The sequence below is a fragment of the Leuciscus leuciscus genome (assembly GCF_965113295.1).
Source record: "Leuciscus leuciscus genome assembly, chromosome: 13".
Taxonomy (NCBI): Eukaryota; Metazoa; Chordata; class Actinopteri; order Cypriniformes; family Leuciscidae; genus Leuciscus; species Leuciscus leuciscus.
In genome coordinates, this window is record NC_138737.1 from 18553799 (window position 1) to 18579913 (window position 26115).

At 36.4% G+C, this 26115-nt stretch overlaps 1 protein-coding gene and 1 long non-coding RNA gene across 2 annotated transcripts in view; one reads left to right on the plus strand and one right to left on the minus strand.

Annotated features, from left to right (window-relative positions):
* Positions 1–26115, minus strand: part of ipo11 (importin 11) — a 172381-nt gene that overhangs the window by 127080 nt on the left and 19186 nt on the right. The window contains exons 4-7 of the mRNA XM_082187980.1: positions 25657–25729; positions 23236–23439; positions 5743–5875; positions 3917–3975 (exon numbers count right to left, since the gene is read on the minus strand). Coding sequence (XP_082044106.1) covers positions 3917–3975; positions 5743–5875; positions 23236–23439; positions 25657–25729 — 469 coding nt within the window. The remainder of the gene's footprint in view (positions 1–3916; positions 3976–5742; positions 5876–23235; positions 23440–25656; positions 25730–26115) is intronic.
* On the plus strand, positions 14698–17075 carry LOC309512410. Its single transcript, XR_014210979.1, has 2 exons — positions 14698–16409; positions 16440–17075. It is a non-coding gene; the product is annotated as an uncharacterized lncRNA (long non-coding RNA).

Here is a 26115-nt window from a genome sequence, read left to right on the forward strand (position 1 = left end):
ATATTAAAGTACGTTCATTTATTCTATGCCTTAAGCTGCAGTACACACACAAAGAAGCAGTATAAAAAAAAACACCAATCTGCAAACCCATGTACAGTAACATCAAACACAGACAGCATTCACGTATATAAAAGTATAAATAAAAAAGCAATATATAATAAAATATCATACTTCATATAAATGTATAAAATACATCAATATATACATTTAGCAATTTTTTTAAATAAAGAATACATTAGTATAAATAGTAGCTTAATTATTTATTATTTATTTTTTATATATAGCCTAAATAAACATTAGGTTTTATATAATTTAAATAAAGGAAAAAAAATGTAAAAAATAAAATGATATATAAATATATAATACAATCACTTGATTTATTTTTAGATACAAGTAATCATTAGTAAAAAAAAAAAAAAAAACACTTTACATTTTTGGTTACACTTTAATGTGTGATTGGTCCTATTTTAACCTGGTCACTTCATGCGTGTTTACTGATTGATAGCTACATAAATGTGTTTCCACAAACAAATATTAATCCAAACTTTAATTCCCATGCTATATGCAAAAATGTAACTTGAATTTGAGTTCACGTCAGTGAAAGCAACAGTTATGAGCTGTATTTCATTGATCAAAGACTGCAATAGGAGAGAGAGCAGCATCAGCACTGGTAAGATCATTTAGTCGGTTTCCTTTTAATTATGATGAACTTTCAGTTTAATTTGCCTCAGTTTGCACGGCGGCTTGCTGAAGAGATACTCAACTACTCATCTGCGGCACGCCATATCTGTGGCGAATGGCGAAAGCGATGTTTCCTTCTCGACTGCCTTTTATGTAATAAACTGATGTTCACTTGTTTCTTATGCCATTTGCTGAGGCTAACATATAAACTCCCTGTAATGAGAATCTCACTGGTAGCTGAACACCCTGTGAAGTCCACTTCGGACACTGGACATCATTCAAAGGTAGACTGAAGATGCTCTGTGTTTGATAGTGATGAAGCAACGAGCATGAAGAGGATTGGGAAAAAGCTGGATATTTTATGCCAGCGACTCTCTGGCTTTGAGCTGAAAGACAATATTAAAGTCCAAAAGACTCCAGAGAGACAACAGAGCTACTGTTCTTCCGGGAGAACACGGTTTCTCTGTAGCTTTGGTGGCTGATTGATAGCCAGAGGCAGCATCTCAATGAAAATATTCTCTTTTGAGTTGTCTTACCTCCAGAAGGGATCAATAATGGTGCCATCATCTTTTCCCTTACCGTAACTAATAAGCTCAAATACAAAATGTCAGTTGCATAGGCTCCAACGATTTAGTCGTCCTGACAGTCCAACAAATGGACTGCAGGATCAGGGGTTTAATAAAAAAAAACTTGGGGTCCTCTTTAAAGCAGAAAGGGAAGAAATGGAGACGTCATATTCATTTTGAATACACTGTGAATATCCGATATGCATCACCCAGTCCTACTATACAGAAATACCCTCATATACTATATATAGACAGTTTGTGTATTATGAAGTAATCCTAACTGTCCTTTGAGACAAATACATTTTAAATCTCAGTGTAACATCTATTACATCAAATCATTTCTTCATTGATGCACTGCACCAACAAAGCTACAAAACATTTTCTTCGAGTCATTGTTTCCTGCCAATTTTTTTTTTTTTTTTTTTAAGACTCATTAAGGTTTAGGAAGGATCATAACAATGTAATTTGAATATTATCTCTGATATACCAACTCCCACAGATGCATTAAGAGATGAAGGCACCATATGGGCTTCCTGCAGAGGCTAACTGCATTTCAGCATGTGCTTTGTGCCAGAGAATTCTCCTCGTATCCAGATTACATCGAGACGAAACTCTCATTTAACCCATTTAAATACAACAAAGTGAACAAATAAATCACTATTATTTCTTACGTGTCAAAGCAAGGCAGAAAATGTCGCGTTTAAAGGAGGGATTTTCTAATGTTTTATGCACAACTACCTCAGGATATATGTAATGTATTAAATATTCACACTGACCTTTTTTTTTTCTCAACCCCTAACTTCCACTTGAGAATAAGAATCTCATTTATGAGCAATGATTTATTTTTAATGTCAGAACACCAACATCATAACCCTCAGGTTGATTTTACTTGCAAACAAATACTGTTTCCACAATACTGAAATGCTGAAGTGCAAATGGCATTCTGTATGTCTTTGCTATTATATGGGCCATTCTGCAGAATTGGTTCAAAGTCAGAGTTGGAAACATCTTGAAAAAAAATAAAAAAGAATTCCCACAAATTTTTTATTTATGCAAATTGTATAATATCCAAGGTACGGTACACATTTCTAGTAATTGTGCAGTTAATTCTCATATTGTATTTTCAGTTTTGGAATATTTGTCCTCTCCTCACGTCACTACCGAAACACAATAATATATAATTTAATAAGAAGGATTATATTGGCCTATTAAGATTTTGTTTACATCTACCTTGTAAATATATTTTTGTATTTTACATTGAACTATCATAACATCTTAGCTGATAATTCAATTTACTGTATTTTTGACAAAACATCCCATGTTTCTAGATAGATTAGAAGATAGATTGATAGATTGATAGAGGATAGATGGATAGATGGATAGATGGATAGATGGACAGATGGACAGACAGACAAACAGACAGACAGGGGCGTCGGACTGGGGGTAAAACCAGTACTGATTACTAGGGCCCCAAGGTGAGAGAGGGCCCTTGAAAAGTCTGGAATATATTTACTGTTACCTGGATATTTTCATTTCCTAATTAAATTTCATAATGAATGTCAGATGAAATGTAAAGTTAGTGTATTGGCTGAATTACTTGGTTGATTGACTGACTGGTCCCACCCCTTGCTAATCCGCCAAATGGTTTAGTCCATCTGCACGCATTTTGTTTATGTTAGTTAGTGCATCTGGTGGAGTGCAAACTTCTGCGGTAGAAATAACTTTCTCAAAGAAAGCCAAATCAGGCCACCCAAAATGAAAGGAACGACATTAGAAGGAAAGAAAACAAAATGAGGGGAAACAATTGGTAACTGACTTATTTTCAAAGAAAGGTGAGCACAATCTAGAACACGAAATCTATAGTGCTAAACTGCTTGAATATCTCCGCGAACGTTGGTGCTAAAAATGAACTGAGACGACCCATTGAAAGAGCAGAACATACACTTTCAGATGATAATTTGGTTATACATGTAAACTGAGGTTAAATAAATAAACTGTACACTAACAATGCTGTTTGCAAACAACACACCATTATAATAGCCTAAATTGAAACCTGTTTAATTTTAAATTAATAGGCTATAATATCTAAAATCAGCAATAATTAGCAATTATATCGCCTACGTTGGGTGTTATAAAAAAAAAAAAAAGTTTAATATAATTTAGCTTAAACTTAGTAACCACAGTAAAGTAGGCTAGAGAATGTTGAAAGGAGGTTTGAAATGTGTGTGCACACATGACAAGTTATCAGGCTACTCTAAGCATTATAGTTAATAGTTATTACGCTATAAATATCTAGATCTACAGATTCATGTGTGCAGAGGCCATATTATTTTTATATTTATTTTTTTGAGGAACATGGGGGCCCATCAGGACTGCCTATGCATAGGGCCCGGGATCTTGTGCTACGCCCCTGCATACACACACACATACACATACACATACACATACACATACACATACACATACACATACACATACACATACACATACACATACACATAAAGCTTACTGATACTTTAAGTATTATTGTGGGTTTTGACAGATATGAGAAAGATTTGAATACTTAAATGTTTTTTGGTTGTGGGACAGCAGTTAGCACCAACTCTTTAGAATGGCCCCTATATGAATTATGATACACCATGTATTTTTTGTAATACTCAAGAGCTCACCATGATTTCCATGTTGTTATGTGGCTCAATGAATCCATGCACCGTAAGCTTCCGAATAACTGCAAGAGGAACAAAACAATGCATACAAAACCATTAGATCTTAAAGATTTTATTTACTAATTAAATTACTAGTACCGAGTAATATTACCATGTACGCTGAATGAGGCAGAAGAAAAAGCCTTAATTTAATATAACCATAGATGCTACTGCTCAATAAATATAGTTAATAGCTCTCAGTTAATAGCCATAAAAGCTATTCTTATAATAATACAAGTATAAATATAAATAAAGTAATTATTCAAGTGAAGTAATAAAAAGTAATTAAAAAAAGACTTCTTGGCATTATTATTAATTAAATATATAGCCATGTTTATTATAAGATTGAAAAATGTTACATTTAGAAAATGAATGGTAGTGGATTGATTCGTTAATTCATTATTCACCTACGTTTGGGTGCAAAATACTGCTTTCTATTTTCTCACAAAAAGTGTTTTTATTATACATTAAACAAATGGTAAAAAAAAAAAAAATTCTGTCATTATTTACTAACCCTCATGTCGTACCAACCCCGTAAGACTTTCATTCATCTTCGAAGCACAAATGAAGATCTTTTTGATAAAATCTGAGAGCTTTCTGTCCCTCCATTGACAGCTATGACCACTCTGACGCTTCAAACAGTTCATAAAGAGATCGTAAAACTAATCCATATGAATTGAGCAGTTTAGTCCAAATTTTCTGAAGAGACTTGATCGCTTGATGATGAACTAAGATGAACAGATTTAACTTTGGCTTTTATTCACAAATAAACATTCATCAACTCACATTGTGGTGAATGGAAGCTAAAGCATGTTCACTTGACATGCCGAGAACCAATGAGGTTCATTCTCCTGTTACACAGCAAGTTTGAGCTTCCGCAAGAACCAATGAGTTCATTCTCATGTGTTACGCAGCACGATTGAGCTTCAGCAAAAACCAATGAGGTTCATTCTTGTGTGTTACGAAGCACGTTTGATCTTCAGCAAGAACCAATGAGGTTTATTCTCGTGTTATGCAGCACATTTGAGCTTCTTCAAGAACCAATGAGGTTTATTCTCATGTGTTACGCATCACGTTTGAGCTTCAGCAAGAACCAATGAGTTTCATTCTCCTGTTATGCAGCACATTTGAGCTTCCACAATCTCCAATGAGGTTTGTTCTCGCGCGTCAAGCCAGTTCGGTTGAGCTTCTGTTTATGCTCGCTGATCAATGTTTATAAGTGAATAAAAGCCAAACTAGATCTGTTCATCATACAAAGCAATCAAGTCTCTTCAGAAAATTTGGACTAAACCGCTCAATTCATATGGATTAGTTTTACGATCTCTTTATGAACTTTAAAACGTCAAAGTGGTAGTTGCGTAGCTGTCAATGGAGGGTCAGAAAGTCTTACAGGTTTGGAACGACATAATTGATAAACTGTAATATAAACTACTAAACTAACAGCATTAACTATTATTAACTAACCCTTCAATGCTGTTGAGTGTGCCTGACAAGCAGCCCAGTAGGCTAATTCAAATTAGCAGTACCGTTTCAGATTTTAAGCCTAACTCCCTGTTCATGTTTGATTGCAGAGGGCTTAAAGCTACTAAAATTATCCAGCGAGAGCAGTAAGTGGTTTGCAACATCAACTCAACCAGTGTCTGTGCTTTCATGTATAGTCTGCTTAAGTCTGTAATCTGCAGTCATAGGCTGAGAAATTTTCTAAGAAGCAATAAGTGTTTCAGCACTGGCCGTGCGTGCATGCGTGTGTGTGTGTGTGTGTGTGTGTGTGTGTGTGTGTGTGTGTGTACCTTTCAGAGAGAGCAGAGTACGCTCCAGGGAGCTAAGAGCAGTTTGTTGGTCTCCAGCGTAGATCTGCTGTAGGAATGTGTCCGTGTGATGATTCCACAGAGAGCAGGCAAAGCTATAGATGCTTGATGCCAGCTAAGAAAAAAAAGAAAAAAAACAGAAGCACAATAACAGAGGGACTAAATTAGCATTTTGTAACCATTTCTTAGGGGGCATTCGCATAGGACAGAGCTACGATTTGATGGAAATATTTGGCAGATATGCTAAAAGTCTTAGCCGCTTCAGTGAATCTTTGATTTGAAGCGCCCACTACACTAACTTTACTTTAGTGCACTAAAGAGTAGGGACTCATCGAAATTTCGTCCGCCGAAAATTATCGTCCGAAAATCATTTACGTTTTTTTTGGGGGGGCCGAAAGAGAGAGAAAAAAAAAAGCTCTGCTCACATACTCTGATAATAATAGCTTTGCAGGACTAGACATTATTTGGATAATTGGTCAATAAATAAATCTGTTAAACCTGATTTAATAGAATTGATCTGCTGCATAGAATTGAATAAAGAATAATATATTGATATTTAATATCAATTCTGTCAATTTTAGTGTGTTACTTTCAATAAAAGTGTGGGTTATTTTAATTATTGAATTATTTAATGCCCGTGTAGCCTATTTATTCATTTGGTAAGCAGCTGTGTAATTAGCAGAATAACACACAGTCAGCCGCACGTTAATTCAAAATGAATCCTGACAGGGTGATCGTCTACAAACCTGAAGGGGTTTATTTTGTAATAATAAACAAATGAGATCAACATTCACTCAGCAGCACCCAAATATTTATTAAGGGCAGTTATTATTTTAAAGCCCAATTTATTTCAGGCATTACAGCATTAACATAAACCTCCATTATGGGGAAAGCCAAAATAGAAACATCTCAGAATGACAAAAAAATGCATCTGTAACACAAAAAAACTGGCCAACCAAACAACCAACACACACTATGAAGACAACTGTGATTCATACAGTTCACATTACAAAATCATCCAGCGCACAGAGAAAAAAAAAATCTTCATAGCTTAAGGACAGTGAGACGTCAGCAGTTATATCTTCCACGGTTCATTCAAAGATATTCTCAAACCACCAGAGAGGACGCGACCATGTCATCAAAGACTGCGGCACAGAATGCTTTTCTTGAAGAGCACTTCAGAGGAGCTGCCTGACATGAACAAAAACTCAATCTGTTTTCTGTTTTGCATAACAGATGATGATTAGCATTAATTACATATATGAGTTGCATAATAAATGACTTTGTGTATAATGATAAATGGCATTTTCAAGGGAGGAATCAACACAATGATGACTACCTGAAAGAAAGTACAATTAAATCACTAAGGCAGCTGTTATTAGAAAAAATGTAATTAGAATGCACTTCATGGAGAAAAGCATCATATTCTACTAACATATTATAGAAGGGGTGTGTCACAGTGTGGTTGTAAAGAAAGCAATTTGCGGTCTATACCTAGAACAGGCACACATCTACAATGACTGGGGTTTGGCCTTCTTATCACTATGGCAATGTTCTTGGCTGAATCCCCATGAGAGAAGTATAAAAAGTGAAAATGGATGACCCGTTTCGGTACATCTTACAAAAAGTCGGATGCACAAAAAAAGATGCATAGTGTTATAAGCATTAAAAGGTGTGACAAAAGGATATGGCACTTTACATGAACAGGGTGAAAAAAAATTGGTGTGAAAATATGTTTTTCTTTTTAAACAAATGGTCAGTGAAAAGAGGTGGGGGATGGGCGGGGGGGATTAAGGTTGGCAATGGCAACCCTCTTATACCAGGTATGAATACGTGTGAATGACATTTTCTATCTAGCTATTAATATATATAACCAATAATAAAAATTCTGTCATCATATAGTAACCCTCATGTCATTCAAAACTAGGGATGTGACAGTGAGGAAATTTTCCCACCAGTTAATCAACTTTATGACGTTTTTCCCTCTTTTTCCACCTCGCTTTTAAATGGCTTATGAATGTCCGTGGGGCCGTGTGCATTTTACTTTCGCTTTCAAATTAGCGCCAATTCGGGTGCCGCAATTGCTTGAATGGTGCGTTCATTATTATTATTAATGAAAAACACCACAACAAAACAGTACAATGATAAACTCGCTTACATTAAAAACAGAACTACTTCGCTTTGAAACTGAATCTTCTGCCATCGTCTTGTCAGTCACCCTGCCTCACTCTCGTCGCGTAATAAATGAAATCTGACTCCTGCTGCTGATCTGTGCTGCGACTCTAGTTCGGCTCACGCTGAACTGAGCAGACACACTTAACTTTTAGTTGTAGTGTCTGTTCTCTAACTGAACTAAATTATTTTTATTACTATAAAAATCAAAACGACACTGGGGGGGCGGTGCCGCGGTGGGCAAGTGATGTAACCGGTGTGCGGCTGAAATAGCCTATTATTACACACCCTAAGCCCTCACGATCTTCCACCAAGTCCACTTTCATGACATATTGCTGCTTTGACTGTCTCTGAATCTGTAGATTCAGAGTTTTTAGGGAGCATATCGGCAACAAAGAGGGAGCTCGCAAGTACCCTTCTGAAACCATAAATTACAAATTGGATGGGGTGTCCAAACTTGGTCCTGGAAGGCCACTGTCCTGCAGAGTTTAGCTCCAACTTGCCTCAACACAACTGCCTGGAAGTTTCTAGTATGCCTAGAAAGTAGGGATGTTATGGAACGGTTATGGGCGGTGCGTGAACACTGGCACGAAGCAGAGCGAGCGTTTTCAGTTCATTCCTAGTGGAAGCTCAACTTCCATAGGAATGAATTGAAAACGCTCGCTCTGCTTCGCTCACTTCGTGCCAGTCGACACGCACCGTCAAACAGTAGCATGGCGACGGCAAGCGGAATGTTGATGTTGATTATTCAAATTGGAGACTAATAATCCCCGAAGACTAATAATCACCACAACGAGAACCTCCAATCACCTCCGTCTGCATGTAAAAAGGCAAACCACAGTGACCGATGTGGACATGACAATTTACTGCATGAGTGATACCCACAGCGCTCTGGGAAAAAAAATTCTTAGTCTCCACTTTGTATGAACAATCTGGAAGAATCAAAAAGTAGAGAGATTAAGTGATGGTTAACTTTTAGGCTGCACATGGAAAGTGCATTTCTACACATTACATTAGAACTCAAAGGTGTTGCATTGGTGTTTATACTGCTTGTTCTGTACGTTTCCAATGGTAAGATCACAAAGAGGCAGCAAAATCAATATTTATTTAGCTATACTTCACATAAAAACAACATCTATATTCTTATCACACACTTTCTTAGAAGCAATCAATGTCTTTCGATTAAGGTCACAGAACTGTTTCCTCTGTCAAATCCAATTCAACAGGATCATATTAATCTGCTGTCAGTGATCCTCTAACACATGAGCTTGTGAACACAGTATACTGTATTTCCCTGGACATACTTTGGTCTTGCACATGTGGCACATCATTTACACCACTGCAAAAGCCATAGTGTTACAAAAGACACAAACACACACTTGGCATGTCGCTACAGGCAGAACATCTTGTACATGGATAGGCTAGGCCTAGTTGGTGAACGCAGGAAACAGAAATTGTCTACAATGGACAGGAGAATAAAAAAGGATTTCTATGCATTGAAAAGTGACCTTGGGAACTGCATACATAAATTTCCATATGGTTTTGCACATTGCATTGGAGACAACTGCGTATATTGCAGGGGCACCGCTAAAGGATCTGGTCTCTTCTTCCAAAAAAAGGACAGTGATAAATAAATAAATAAATAAATAAATAAATAAATAAATAAATAAATAAATAAATAAATAAATAAATAAATAAATAAATAAATAAATAAATAAATAAATAAAATATATGAGATCACCAGCAAATAAAGATCAGGAGATCTCTTTGCATTCATTAATCTTATTAATAAATGATAATAATCACTCATGTAAATATTAGGGGTGTAACGGTTCACAAAATTCACGGTTCGGTTCGATACGATACACTTGTGTCACGGTTCGGTACGGTTCGGTTCGGTACGTTTTCCATAGGCTACAGCAAAAATAAATAAATGCCAGAGAAATTTCCTTGAATTATTTTTTTATTATTTTTTTTTATTTAATGAAACTAACATCATAAAGTATGATTTTTTTTATTTATTTATTTTTGTTGCTTTTTTTACTGAGCAATAATGGAGCTATACTTGACTCTTCTTATGAGCATATAAAACAAAACAGCTCTTTGGACAAAATGAAATGTAATATTGTAGTAGTAGGCTAGTTATAATAAACAAAGGTTTATTTTTAGTTCAGATTAACATTTGAGGGCAGCAATTGTATTCATAATGTCAAAATAAAACAGACGTAATGTTACTTGAAAGCATTATAGCCCACTATTCCTGACGAACTTCCATACCTTGCAGTTAGTGTTACTACAGCAAATCCATTCCACGGTGAATGTTGCTGATCTGTGGACTCCGGCCAGTTCATTCATGGCACGATGTTTCTTCCTGGATTCCACGTCAGCGCTGTTTGATCCGTTAATAACAGAGAAATGTGCATGTTTCTCACTAGATCTCGCAGCGATGTTATTACTGCTGTGGTGAATTCAAAAAGCATTTGAAATTCAAATGCTGTCTTTATGGTCTGGATCTCTTAGCGCTGTGTGGTGTTGCTTGATCAGGCTCGCGCATAGGGCTCGCGAGTCCCGCTTCACAGGTCAAAACTGATAAACGGTCCACACAAACACAATAAGAGTAGCTCAGTTTCGTTCCTTACATTGCATTTGCCAGTTGATGTTGTGGTCGCGCCAGCCTCTATGAGCGCGCTTGCCACCCGCGACGCGCCTTCATTTGAAATAACGAAATTTTGGTCGGCAGAAAAAATGGTCCAACGAACCGTTCGGTACGTAATGCGTACCGAAAACCGAACCGAAAGCCTCGTACCGAACGGTTCGATACGAATACGCGTATCGTTACACCCCTAGTAAATATACAAAATTTTAAATAAATAATTCAATTATATCAACTTACATTACAATTAATAATTAATTTTATTAAATAATATCTAATTATATTTAAATATTACATATTCAAGTATTTAAATGTTTGACAAGTATAAACCTCACATAACTGGAACACTATAAAATAAATCTCCAGGAGAGGTGCCTTTGCCGCATTATTTTAGAAGTCCATCACACGACACTCATTTATTATCCATATTTTCAAATGCAACAGAAGCGCATAGCTCTTCTACCTCAATCAGTCCACTGCTATTTGATATTGCAAAATGCAAATGCTCTTGTTCTGAAAGACGTCAACATCCTCATTTTAGAGATAAAAGACCATCTGTAGAATATGCCAAAGGTTTCCAATTTGTGCATCCAAAGACAACACTTTTTTCTGCACAATTAGTATTGAAATTTTGATCTACACAGCATATGCTGTTTACATTTACCAAAAGGCTCAACATAGTTATTTGCCATTTGCAAATGTAGCAACTGCTGGAAAGACCAGGTGGCAAATGATAGTTATCATAAGAGCAAATGATGTGTAGACCGTGAAAAACACAGTTTTTTTTTTTTTTTACTCTCCAATAGCATGAGGGATTTTTTGTTGTTATTTGTGCATTTATATTGACAAGACAGCCTAGCAACAGGTGAAATAATTAGCAATTACCAAAAGCCAGAGTGAAGGTACAGCTGTAATAATCATCTGAGAGCGCATATGTTCACATTAGGGATATTATGAGAAACATACCATGTGCTTAATGTACAATAATGACCAAATTACCATGGAAACATTTTATTCTAATCTTTTAATATAAATGTCTTGCCTTTAAAACATGTCTTGTTTTTAGAAGAGTTCTGCAAAATCAAATCATTACAGAGCACATTGAGAACACTGAACAAAACATGAAATGACCATTAACAGAAACAGTAGTTCATGTCATGCTATGGGTCAGATGGAGGGATCCGCACAAACTAATTATTTCCTGTCTCTGCAAACTAATTTAGCACAGTATATAATAAGTAAACTTTAAAACTAAGTGTGGCCTCTTAATGGAAACTTGAACATTTCTACACGGTGGATTTACAGTGAAGAGTTTTCCCAACAAATGTGTGTGGCAGCACTGACATCAACTTCTGAAACTGACAGAGAAAATAATCACAATTGAAGACTAGCAGTGAGGATGAGGAGCTGTTCGGTGCCAGTTGCCCTCGCCCAAAATTGAGGTCAGGGAAAGTTTTTTTAAATTGTTGGTCTGACTTGAATGGATATACTCCATGGTAAATGTTAAGTTCAACAGTGGCCTGCTTCTGGTGCCATTAGATGACTAGAACTAGGGCTGTAACTACCGATTATTTTGATGATCGATTAATCTATCGATTTTTTTTTTTTTTTTTTTTTTTTTTTACTAGTCGATTAATCTATTGATTATTTCTAAGATTGATCTAATTATTTTCTGGCCAGTCGATTAATCCTTTTGTTAACCTCCCGTAACTTCTGCCATTAATCTTTTAATGTTTTATTCAAACATTTTCTCATAAAATACCAATTTAAAAAAATACTAACAAGAATTAAAATAAGCAATACGAATGTCCATGATGGCTGCGCATACATAGTCACTGTTAGGGATTGACAGCAAGGTGTGAGTCTTGAAATGTTTCAATCATTCAGCAGATTAAAGGTAGGGTAAGCAATTTCGAAGAGGCTAGCAATAGCGAGCTAGCTTAAGATCCCATCCAGTTTCATTAAATGGCACAAACTGGTATAAATTGAGCACAAATGAATGACACCAGTTTGGAACGATTTAAAATACATGGGGTGGAAAGTGATGTCACAGCTCCCAAATTTTGAATTATCTGCACAAAGAAAATAGTTACAGTGTTTGTTTTAATGGCACAAAAGCAGCATAATATCACTAATATGACAAAATATAGGAGAAGTGCTTCCAATAAGATAAATACTTTTCTGTACTTAGCATCCATATCAGCTAACGTGATTGCAGTTTACTTTTGCTAAACAGCTAGCCTGGATGCCAGCCGAACTTAGCCCCGCCCACAAAATTTTTTGGTCGGGAAGTTCGGTCTGGACTCGTTCCGTTGAGGAGCTATTATGCCCGAACAAAATTTGTTCGGGACAATCAAATTGTCAGGGCGGGCTTTATACGATGATGGATAGATGAGCAACGTAACGTAATCATCCACGTCACCAACGAGCGCTTGGGTTGAATTCGTTTACAACACAGATGACTGCCGCTGGAGAATTGTTATTTCACGAGTTCACACTTACAAATAAGTCAGATAGAATAAATGCATATTTGGCGTGCTGTCCGAGGAGAGGGCGGGCTCGGTATTCGGCCCGAACCCAAAGTGCTCCCCCCGTATTCCAGGCTGTGGAAGAACAGGCCGAGAGTGAGTGGAGGGATGCTGAAATCTGTCATGGAATGTTAGGTGAGTTGACAAAGTGAATAAATATATGCTTCCTCTCATGCTGATAGTGTAGACCAGACGGTCATTGTTTGATGACAAGTTGATTGGATTGATTATTTGAACGTGCTCCTCTCTAACTTTGTTTATAAAACATTATGTGTAGATTCCGCTATCGCGTCTGTTATAGAAGATATCGACAGCGCATTCATTTTAAAAGAGGAACAGAGAACCACGATCAAGGCATTTGTCGATCGGAAACATGAATGAAAAACATACATCACGTACTCCGTTGCTCTGATTGGTTATAGGTCTATCCAATTGAGTGCAGAGGCATTTTCCTTCCTGGTTCGGTTGAAACACGCCCCATAATCAAAGCTCAATGGAGCAGTATCAGACTCACATTCTGACTAGAATCTGAGTATGACGACGTCAGGCTACTAAACTGCAGGATGTGCTTGATATTAAAAAGAGTTATTAAAAGCACATAATTAAGCCATAAAAGAGTACTCTCAACTCACCCTGTTCCCATTACAACTTTCTTGACCGAAATGGTCAAATACACAGAAAACTGTTAAAACACCTGTCTTGGCAAATATTCATATAAACACAGTTGGTTATGTCTTAAGTGAACGTAAACAATTGGGAGAAAATCAGATGTGTATCAGTATATATTGGATCCATGTGTTAGGTCTTAAAGTGACAGCAGCCTAATATACCTGCTGCCATTAATGTTAATCAAACAATCTCTCAGTGCTCTTAAATGAAAACTTCAGTAACTTTAATAAGACTCATTATATATTTAATTCATGCAGACTGTTGTTGTATTTGATTATTCAATTTATGTTATAATTATTCAAAATTCAAAATTCGGCGGCAAGACTACTCACCCGGACACGGCCCTGGGATCACATTACCCCTATCCTTCAGCAATTACACTGGCTTCCTGTCCACTATCGCATACACTATAAAAACCTTCTACTTGTCTACAAATCCCTACATAACCTAGCCCCATCTTACCTATCTGATCTCCTCACCCCATACACGACCTCACGCACCCTTCGTTCTACTGATACATGCCTCTTATACGTCCCCACATCTCGCCTCCGCACCATGGGCGACAGGGCGTTCAGCGTGGTAGGCCCCAAATTGTGGAATGCTCTGCCACTTGAGTTGCGCCAATGCACAGGTTTATCCACTTTTAAAACTAAATTAAAAACCCATCTTTTTAGCCTAGCTTTTCTGCAGTCCCATAATTTGACTTGATTGATCTGATTTTACACCTTGTGCGCAGTGTATTTCTATGTTTTGTGTATGCATGATAACATTTTAAACCCTGTATGTTCTTTATGTTTTTGTTTTTATATTTCCCTTGTCTCTGCCTATCAAACTGTACAGTGTCCTTGGGTACCTTGAAAGGCGCTTTTCCAAATAAAATTTATTATTATTATTATTATTATTATTATTATTATTATTATTATTAGGATGTTAGGATATTATTTACCCGAATACTACGATGAATAATTCCTGATAAAACCGAACACCACTTTTGGCCTCTGCACATCAAGAATTTCTTTGACATAAAATACTGGAAGCGTACCTGATAGTTTCAACGGTGCTCAAGGTTGGTATGATTTCTCCCATTGATGACGATTTATTTTATCTCTCCTATTCCTTACCTAGGTTGTGAATTCACTCTAGCACTCAATAAACGCAATTTATCAGACAAAAGACATACCAGAAAAATGGCTCAAAGCCTTTAAGAGAGGTTGAAGGAAAAAACACGCTATTTTTCAAAAACAATTTCACGCTATGTGTAGCTTTACAACAAAGAGGCAGATTTCACTTCTTAAAGTTTATTAGCAAATAAATCCACAAAGTGACTCAAAACTACCTGAAACAAACTGCTAACATTGGTGTGGTGAGAAAAGCAAATCCATCATCTTTATATCCAAGCAGACTTTCGCAAAATACTAAATTTTTTTGGACCAGTCAATTTGAAGAAACTTTTCAACAAAGACAGGTGGGATAATTTGTGCTAATTCCTGACGATACACAGAGGCTCGCTGCAAACTTTTCAGTGTTTAACAGAAGACACTTGATCTGTGCCGTTTCAATCGCTAGAAAAAAGAATACAAGCAACTTTGCTCAAGTTGCCAAATATTGAGGAATACAGCATGCAGCTGCAGTTTACATACAATCTCCACCTCCAGATGAATATTGTCACATGCACACACAATTAAACATGCATATGACAGGTGTTCAGTGCCTAGCCTAAATATGAAATATCAGTTCTGGAGCTTTGAGGTATATTGGGCCTCCAAACTTGGGAATTATCAACAGCAAAGCACCTGGCATGTCTCATTACAACACAACCACTGGAGAATTATACTGAGCTCCAGGAGCCTCTAAAAGCAAGTGAACACTTGTTGAATATTAAACGATGCTGTGGGGATCAGGAGCCACAACGTCTACGGATAAGCGCTCTGGGATTTACTATGGCATATCTCTTACCAGATGGGAAGCATAATGAAAATATGTCACATGATATCATTGTACCAGTAAATTACTTTAAAACACTAACTCCATTTTAAGGTTTGTTCACATCAAGTGCAAAAGAGCAAGAAGTTTTTGCTTGATTTAATTCAAAACACAAGCCATTTGATAATATAGATTTAATTTGCTTTGTTACACAGTAGGGATGTCAACGATTAATCGACGATCAATTAATTGTCGATAATACATTTAATCGATACAACTTATCGATCATCGATTAAGCAGGTCTTCATGCGCGTGCGCGCTGCTCAACCGCGAAACATGTAAAGCGAGCGCGCCGGAGTTATGTTTGGGACCATTTTACACCTTCATCATGACTATAAGTTTGCGTGTGCATTCGCAGCCTTTTGTTTTGTGCAAATGTAAGTTGTAATACTGTTTATTTTCTGTAGGCCTATCTATATCTGATGTATCTCATATTGGATGCATTTGGTTAAGAATTAACTCTGTAGTAAAGCGTCAGCTTCAGCGCGCGCAGCTCAAACGGCAGTGCACGACTAATAATGACTATTGGGACAGTAATATTGCATAACATTATAAAGAGAACAATATTGTAATAAAACATTGTGAATTATTTGGGTTTAGTTGCCGTGTCGCGTTGCTCCAGGAAGAGCGCGTCCACAACATGAGTAGTTCTGAATGAATGGCACGTAACTTAGTTCAAGTTCACTTGTGCATGAATTTGCGTCATTTTGTGCAGATATCATTTGTAATATTATGTTTATTTTGAATATATCTGATTAATCTCATATAGGATGCGTTTCTTTTAGATAAATAACGTGCTAGCAAAGTGCTCCAGTTTAACGGTAGCAGATTCATTCAGCGCGTGCAGTTGTCCCAGGAAGAGCGCGTCCACAACAGTCACACATTCTAAGCGCATATGAGGCGGCGTTGGTGAGACGTTGTATTAGTAGTTATATTTGATTATTAAATAATTCATTTAATTATCAATCACATCGAAACATTTTACAATCCTACTAGCCCTTTATTTATATTTAAAACCATTCTAATTGATTTGGTGAGGAACATAGCGTTTTGCGCAGCATTTGTAGCCCCTGTCATGCTGTCATAGCCACTGCAGTAGACGCATATCGCAGTATTAAGGCTAACGATTAATCGATTAATTGATCGTTAATTTAAACGACGATCGATCATGGGAATTTGTGAAAATTGACATCCCTATTACACAGATAAATATAGAAATATATATTGCGGATTAATGAAAAATATAGTGTAACTTACAGTCAGCCTGATCCACGTCTATGCCCTGTTTGTTTTGCGACAATGGCTAAAAAGCAAAGAAAAACAAACAAAAAAAGCAACAAAAAAACAAACAAATCACTATGAACTATGAAAATGTATTGTTTTTCATTTCACTACTTTTTGCTCTGCTTTGCAACTGTTATGCTTTTATATCATCCTTGCACTCAGAGACCAATTATATAAACCACTGACAGCTCCACACTGTACAACTTTAGACATGTTTTCTTTCTGTAAATGCCCATTCAAAACAGAGACAAACATTTTTAAAAACACAGTTTGCACACTTGTTGTGTGGCCTGGACATCAAAACAGCAACTGTCATTGAGTTGAAGCACTGCTGAGGAAAAAAAAATATATATACAAAATACTCTTTTTATCCAAACAATGTCATGATATTGAGAGAAAATATTTCTCCTAACAACTTGTATTGTTAACAAGCAATATAACTTATATTTAAAGTAAACTCTGAAATCCATTTTTAAAGGTGTCATGAATTGAGAAATCAAATTTTGACATATAAGCAGTCATTAAAATATCTTGCAAGTTTCAGAACTCAAAACTTCTTTGTTAGTCCAAAAACAGCTTTCATTGAAACCAAGCTACCAAAGCAATTTTCTCGCAGTATGACGTCAGTGCGAACAGAAGGATCAACGCTGCCTTCTACATCATTGCCTCATTAGCCCCACCAGCCTAGTCACACACATGTAATAGGAGGTAAGTGAATACGAGAGATACACAAACACAGGATTACTCCAGCAACAAAACGATAGAACGTTCCATTCCGTGCCGATCTGGCCCAGGCGGTACACATATGGTTTTGTTTCCACTGTGGGGCTGATAACAACCAATCCTGAGTGGCAACGTCACTTCACGCATTCTACCAGCACAGTTCAGCGCGGTTAACATGACCATGCTGAGAATTCCGGGCCGGGAACGTACCAGGCTCAAGTTGAGATATAACTGGAATATTCCTTACCGTTCTTAGAACCGTTCATCCCAACGAAGGAAAAGCGGCTTATGTTTCACAGTTGCCAAACGTTTCAATGAAATAAACACGTCTTTGTTTTAAACACTAATATAATGAAATCACAAATCCATAAGGAGGATAAGGAATACATATAAATAAGATGATTAATTACCACGCTGTCGCAGACTGGAGTGTCCTTGAGATTTGAGGTGTAGGTTCGTTGTCTTCTAAATCGGGATCAGATTCTGGCACAAATGCTTATGGATGAATTTCACCGGTTGCCATTTTTTCAGCATTTCACACGTGTAATGACGGGGATATTGAAAATTATTTCATGCAAAACTGTCACCCAATCACAGCAGTGTGCATTTACTTCCAAGTCTTGAATGCGGCATGCCTTTCAAAACTGAGTGTTACAAAGAGAGGACCAAAAGCAGGATAGAAAATAGCCTATTACTACTAAATTAGGACGTTTTTTGATGGAAAAAACTTGATGACATTATAAAGTGGACATCAAAGAAAAAATACAGTTCATGACCCCTTTAAATTATTCGAGACCATGTTATAACTGTGCATGTAACCTACTTGCTGATCATCAACAATCACAGGAGATCCCATGTGACAAACACACAAGCTCCTCTCATCCAAGTGCTTGTCATATCAGTCACACCTTTAGATTCATCATGTCATGAAAACTCATGGCGCATTCATATATGCCACATAATGTGTTGCTCCACTGATGTGCTGAAGCACATTTTGAATTAGTGAGTCACGGATTTCCTCTCTAAAAACTTCAAGGCTAATATAACGCTGGCGGTGAGCCTTATGCCTACACAATAAAATCAGATCTGTTTACGACTATGGCTGATGACTATAGTCCCCATATGGACACTCAATTCTGTCTTGTTAGCCTGCTCACACCCACTAGTCATTAATCTTCCTTTATTACAGTGAGCCATGGACAGTGCTTTATTAGTCTATATGAAAAGTAACCTGTCCTCTAAAGTCCAAACAGAATCTCAAACAGCAGCCTTAAAGTGACATTCAAGTAAAAAATACAAATTCTGTGATCATTTACTCACTATAATGTCCTTCCAAACCTGTATGGCTTTGCAGTTTGCACTTAAAGGGATAGTTCACCAAATCTCCAAAACTGTTTGGTTGCCAACATTTTTCAAAATATGTTATTTTATGTTCCACAGAAGAAATTCAGAAATTCAAAGAGTTTTTCCATTTATATGGAAACTTTTCTCAAAATATAGCCATTGTTGGGTGAACTACTGTATCTCTTTAAATAATTATGTTTAATAAAATTTTGCGGCAGAATTTTTTTATTAATTTTGTTCTACATAAAAGGAGAAATAGGACAAAAAAAAATGTTTTTAATTAAACAAAATCCTTATTAGCCATTAGATTTTGAAGCTATTGTTTCCGAACTGTTCTGTCTTGTACCCAAGACAGCCACATTCATTTAGTATATTATTCAGTATTGTTATTCATTATAATAAAGTAGCAAATATTACAATAGCCTAATTCACTTAAAATTACAGATACTGTAGAAGAAAGACTTTCCAATTAGTTTCTTTCTTTAATGAAGTGCATGAGCTTTTAGGGCTTCAGGGGGAAGTCATGCAGAAATGTGCTAGAGAAAGAATTAATAGTGAAATTATTTATAAACAAGAACTAATTGAGTCGTGATTTCTGCTTTACAGGTTTTAAAAAAGCAAAAGCAAAATAATGTCCTGGTTGGGAATCACTGTTCTGAGGAAGCTCTTCACTGTCGACTGGTTGTGACGTTAAGAAAAGTGTTTGCAGGGGTCAAATGAAAAGTATTTCTTAGTGGAGAGAAAAGGACCTGCATTACCATGAACAAATGCCAGTGATAAATCACTTGTCAAAATTACGAGTCTCCCTGCAACTTGGTATGGCACAGGTGTCTTATCTCCGCAATTCTAGCGGCCAGTCAGAACGTCAGTAAAATGTAGAAGGGAGGGAAAAATGTGATGCAGCTTGAAGTCAAAACATCTGCTGATATTTCACACAGGAGTGCTCATACATCTCCTGTGAGGCTCAGTGAACTGGGGCAGAGGGTGAGCATGTGCGCAGCTTAACAGTGGCTCCTAGAGGCAGGTGCTTGTAGAGCGGGTAAAATGACGAATGATAGTCCATGTCATTGAAAGTTGCTAAGACGATCTCTAAAAAAATAAGGTGGAAAAGGGAGAGGAAAATAATGAGAGCAGAAAGCTCTTTGGAATAAAACCAGCATAACATCCGGGTGTCATGCCCAACAAACACAGAATACTAAAAGCCACCTGTTTTCATCTTTAATTGGCCATGTTTAATTGGACACACATAATGGTGTCAAAGTTTTATTTATTTTTATCATCATTCTTTGTTTATTACCTGAATGCATTCATTAAAGGCATACATTAAAACAATAGTATAGGGATGCACAACATATCGGCCACCATATAGGTATCGGTATGTTCATTTTTAAATATATTGTTATCGGCCTGATTAGAAAATTTGGCTGATATATTAAAGCCGATAAATTATGGATTATTTCTTTCAGCTGAGACACTTCAGATGTGCACTTTTCACCATGATGGTTTTGAATTGCTTGAAATATGATTGAAACCACTGATTGAAAATACAGTTAAGCACAACATGCAAGTCTGTCATATTGGCTACATAAAATTCTAATGAGAACATTATAATTGTGTGCTTGGGACATGGCTTTTACTGAGGAGATTTTTGGTTTTGTAATCAGGCTCTTAAAAATTATATAAAAATTAGCATTTAGATTTATCGGCCAATTTTTCGGTTATCGACTTTCAAATATAAAGAATTATCATTTATAGGTATAGGACAAAATATTCATATCGGTGCGTCCCTACAATAGTAAAAAAACAAATGATTACTGTTGTTGTTATTATTAATAATTATTAATTATTATTATTAATATGTTATTATTAATAATAACAATAAATATGAATAATGATAATAATAATGTTGCAAAAATCTGCAAAGTCACAAAACAAAAAGTCCACTCCAAAGAGAGTTATTCAAGATCTCAGGTTTATGAACTCCCTGATCTCAGGTTTATGAACTCATAGTCTTGAGTTTTTTTTCCGAGAACATACACATCACAAAATTCCTTATTTATAATTACTCCCACCAAAGTCATGAGCAAAAAAAAGGCTGATGCCTGGTTGAGTTGCGTTCATAGTGTGTTGAAACTCACGGTTATGGTAACGGGAATGACATTTCCAAAACACGTTCGAAGCAGTTGACCAATCACAACACACTGGTCCAGCCGACCAATCAGAGCACATTGCGCATTTCAGAAGCAGGGTCTTCATAGAGACTAAACAGAGCATTACTGACAGACATGGAAGAGTTATGTGTTATGTTATGTGAAAAATAATGTGATTTTTGAACATTTAATCATGAAAACCTATTCTAGTAGACCCCAAAAACAAAATCAAGAATTTGAAAAAGGGCAAAATAGGACCCTTTTTATAACAACATTATTTAGGAACCATAAGAGTAACAGGCTTCCCAAACATTTTAACAAATTCATTTTCATTAATTTTTCCAGTTGTGATTACTAGACAAGAATTAAATTTCACTTAAAGGAGTCATAACCTAGTATTACCTTGGATCCCCACGCTCTATTATAGTCTTTCAGGCCCTTCTAAAAAAGAAAAGTTGAAATAAAATAAACACAGAGCTCCTCTGACCCTTATTTCTGAAGGCATTATTGTCTCGCGAGATCTGATGCGATATTTTGGCTGTCGTGGACGGTCATTTTTATAATGCAAATGAGTGGCGCGTTGATTGGTGGCAGGAAGGAGGGGGGTTGACACCGCAGGTAACTTCAGCATATCATTCCAAAATGATATCATGGTGCAAGATGTGAATGAATCCGACCTGGCCGCGACCTACGGAATTCAACCGTATATGTATGAGCCAGACTCTGAACCTGAGCTGGAAAGGGAAGATGTAGAGTCGATGGAAGGACGTCTACATCAAGATGTCTCTGAATGGTAAAGACAATCATTTTGACTGAGACATACATTATAGGCTACCTTTTATTTAATGTAGATTACATTAACGGAGATGTAGTCTACTTTTTTTTATCAGCTTACAGTGGTTATTGAGATCAACGTTTGCTATCATATGGTGTTTTTGCCTTGTTTCACGTTGTGGTTTTTTAGACATTCAATATTTTTCTTCTACAGACATGTAACGTGATCTTTTTCTTTATGTTTATTATTACTTGACTGTTTGTTTTATTTATCTATCCTTATCTATTCTATAAAAAAATCAATACAATTATATGGTGTCATAGTTAAATAATATACATGTATAATATATGAACGATTCTGGCGTAAAATGATTAACACAGACACCTAACGTTAAGCCAGTGGGAAGTTGTAGGAACCGCGTCATTAAAAATGAATTTAATCCACTGGTCCCTGACAGCTTGGTCCGTTCTTGGGAGAGAAAACACATTTGATTCTGGCAGTCAACAACAGAGCACCTCACGTGTGCACGACGTTTCTGCATCTTTCGCGACTGAATATGAGGGGAGAGGGGCAGGGCGGGCTTCCTGCAGCATAGGTCTGCGGTGTCCATATATGGTATATACTGCCCCGTCTTGACGTCAAGTCGGGGCAGAAATTAAAATCTCGTATTTGAGTGCGCGTGCACGTGGGCTGGTTTACGAACCCAGGGGTAAACAAACGCTTCACTTTTAAATATCGGCTTCCCGGCCAGTGTATAATCGTTAGGCAATCATAACATACATTGATTCTCCTGGAAAAGTGAAAATTACAGGTCATGACTCCTTTAAAAGCACATTTTAGAGCTGGTTTTGGAGTCATATTTTAACTTTGAGAATTTCCATGATGCTTTAACATTAAATTAATTTCCTTTTTGGGTTACATTTAAAAATTTCAGCGGCGCTCTAAGAAATATTTTATTTTGATTTGTCAATCGCATTTGACCATTGTCCAAGGCAACCAATTTACCTACATAGTACTAGTTTAATTTCTCTCTGTGGTCTCTTTCTTCTTACATAATAAACTAATTAAAAAATTAATCAATATTTCACTGAAAATTATCCCCTTAAAGCGACACATAATAACCTTGACCAGCAGGTATAAGGTTGCGCAGAAAATAACACAGAAGGTGGTAAGGAGCATGAGGGCTCTACTCACATCCTGGAAGAGTCTCCTATCGGTGGCGAGGCGTTTGGAGGCCAGAGTCTTGGTGACGTGATAGAATGTGAGCAGGGCTCTGTGCTGCTGAAGACTGTCCTGAATCTTCACAGACTCCAGCAGAATAGGGATCAGCTCGGGCCACTGCCGAGGACAGTCCAGGCGTGCCACTTTAGCGATCAGCACTGCTATCTGGGTGGCGATCTGCAATACAAAAGCAACTTTAAAGGGATTTCAAGGACACGTCCAGTAGCAGATTTCAGTCACAGCTGCCGGTGTGAATATATCAATATTCTTTTAAATGTGAAATTAACAACTACTGAAGTAACAGTCCTCACATCCTGTGGGCATTTAGCCCTTTCAAACATGTCTCAAACGGTTATGAGATTTAAATTAACCATTTTAATTAAATTAATGAATCCAATATCCCAAAATGCAGAAGTGTTACCACCATTAAAGCAGCAATTTAAGCAATCAAACCTCTTTGAAATGATGGCTGAAATGAAGGAGACGACTTATAATTCTCACACCATATTTACATGTAACCAAATATTCACTACTGAGGGAGAATCAGGTCAAATGTACACATTTTAGAATTATTTGCTAGAATAAAAACATTCATCAGCCACTGATAACTGGAAGTGGTGCATCCACCTCAATGTCCTAAATTGTCATGAATCTAATTAATAATAATAATGTTTCATTAACATATATTTATATTAAAGAAGGATTTGTAGGCCAAAAATACTGAATTCTGGATGAGACGGGTAACCAATGGTTTCTGTGGCAGAAACTATGAAAAAAAACGGTGTGTGATGCACAATTGTTTTCGTGTACGTATTTTGTTTTGTGTATGTTTTTGGCAAAACAGTAATCTGTTCTGATTATCTCACACTCAATGCAAATTACACAGCAATGTTCTAACCAAGATTATACTTGCAAATTAGACCAAAGTTCCAAAATGTTCCATTATAGTGATCTGTTTTGTAATTGGAAATATTGGTGGCACACTCTGTACATATCAAAATAAATTCTCCTTTACAAATATGCATTTAGCATACTCCTCTTTTCAAAGTAACTTACAATGCATTTAATGTATACATTTCACTATTATGCGCGTTTCCTGGTAATTAGACCCATGACCTTGGTGTTGATAGTGGTGTGTCCTACTACCAGTTCAGCTACCGAATAAAAACCAGAGAAAATAAATGAATTATTGCAATTGTTCACAATTCTCAGAATTGTGAGATATAAACTCGCAAAGTCGCAATTGCAAGAAAAAGTCAGAATTATCAGCTATTTTCTCAGAATTGCGAAATATAAACTTGCAATTGTAAGAAAAAATTAAGTTTATATCTCACAATTCTGAGAAAAAAAGTAAGAATCGCTTGCAAACTGGCAATAGCAATTCAGAATTGAAAAGAGAGATTAAAAAGTCACAATTTCCTTTTTCTTTTTTTTTACCTGGTGGAAACATGCTTCTATAAATGTATTTTCATTTGTATTTTCACATTTTGTTTCCACTTCGTCATCCAATTTGGAAATAAAAAGGCAGTGTTTGTGTACTACATCTTCATTCACTTAAGTCTCTAGATATGTGTGCAGTGTCAGCCATGGTCTATAATAAGAAAGCACTTTTAAGCCTACAATTAATTTGAATGTGCATGTGACGTTACTCCACAACAAGAATTGAGCACAGTCATTAGCCAGTAATAAACTAAACCGTGTCCAATACCAACCCATTAATAAAAACCCTGCAAAATACAGAAATAAATGCAGTAAAAAAAATACGTAGCAAATGAGAAAAATATTATGATAAATTCATGTTTAAAAGATGCATTTATCTATTTTTAACTTGTCAATATAATTGACTGTGCTATCCTCCACAATGCCTCGAAATCAACATCAACAAATAATCAAAACGTTACATTCTCCTTAACTTACATTATCAATTACCACAAGAGTTATTAGTTAAAACTGCATCTAAATATGAAATGAGCAAAGATATTAAAAGAAGAGCAGATGTTGAATCAAATCCATGGATGTCACTCCACTTTATTATAATGACTTTTCTTATAATGATTCAGGCTTTATTCAAACTTAAGGGTTGAATTGATGCAATATATAAAACTGCCCAAAAAAATCAATGTCTCCAGCATTCCTCAACAACACATTACAGCACAGACTTTAAGTGCTTTTTGACTCCAAGCCCATTGATCTTTCACTAGAATCACAGATCAGACTCTCCACTAAACAGAAGAGTTTAATGGTACTCAATCATGACTGGTAGTTCATTTTTATGTCGACTGATCATAAACAGAACAGGTAGAGCATATGGTCAGGGAATGAACTGCATTTCTCTTCGAGTGGTGTGTCTGTGTGTCTGTGTCTGTGTGTGTGTAACCGTATGTGTACACTAACCTGGTTGACCGGCTCATTAAAATTAGTGATGAGGCCTGCACGAAGGGTTGACTTCTCTTCTTCTGAGAGAGCACTGAAGAAAAAGAGAGAAGTACAGAGTGTAAGAGGTAGAAAGGAAGTTGTCGATACTGAATCTAGTGTCTCTGAAACAAAGCAAAACTGTGGACCCAAAAAGTATTTGGACACTTCTGCCACATTTAAAAATGTATGAATCTCATAGCATTTGATACATATTGATAAATTAATAGTTTTAGGGACAGATTTACTAACAGTTTGTGCCAGTGCAAACCCTCTTTTGGCATAAAAAAAAAACTACTGTTAGGATTTAGAAAAAATTAGCGCTGAGACAAGGCGTGGACAGGGTTATTTTTGCGGCTGACCTTATTGCATATGCATTTGTAGGAGTTTTCCATTCAGACACAACATTTATGGGAGGAGAGTATTTAAATGAGTCATGAT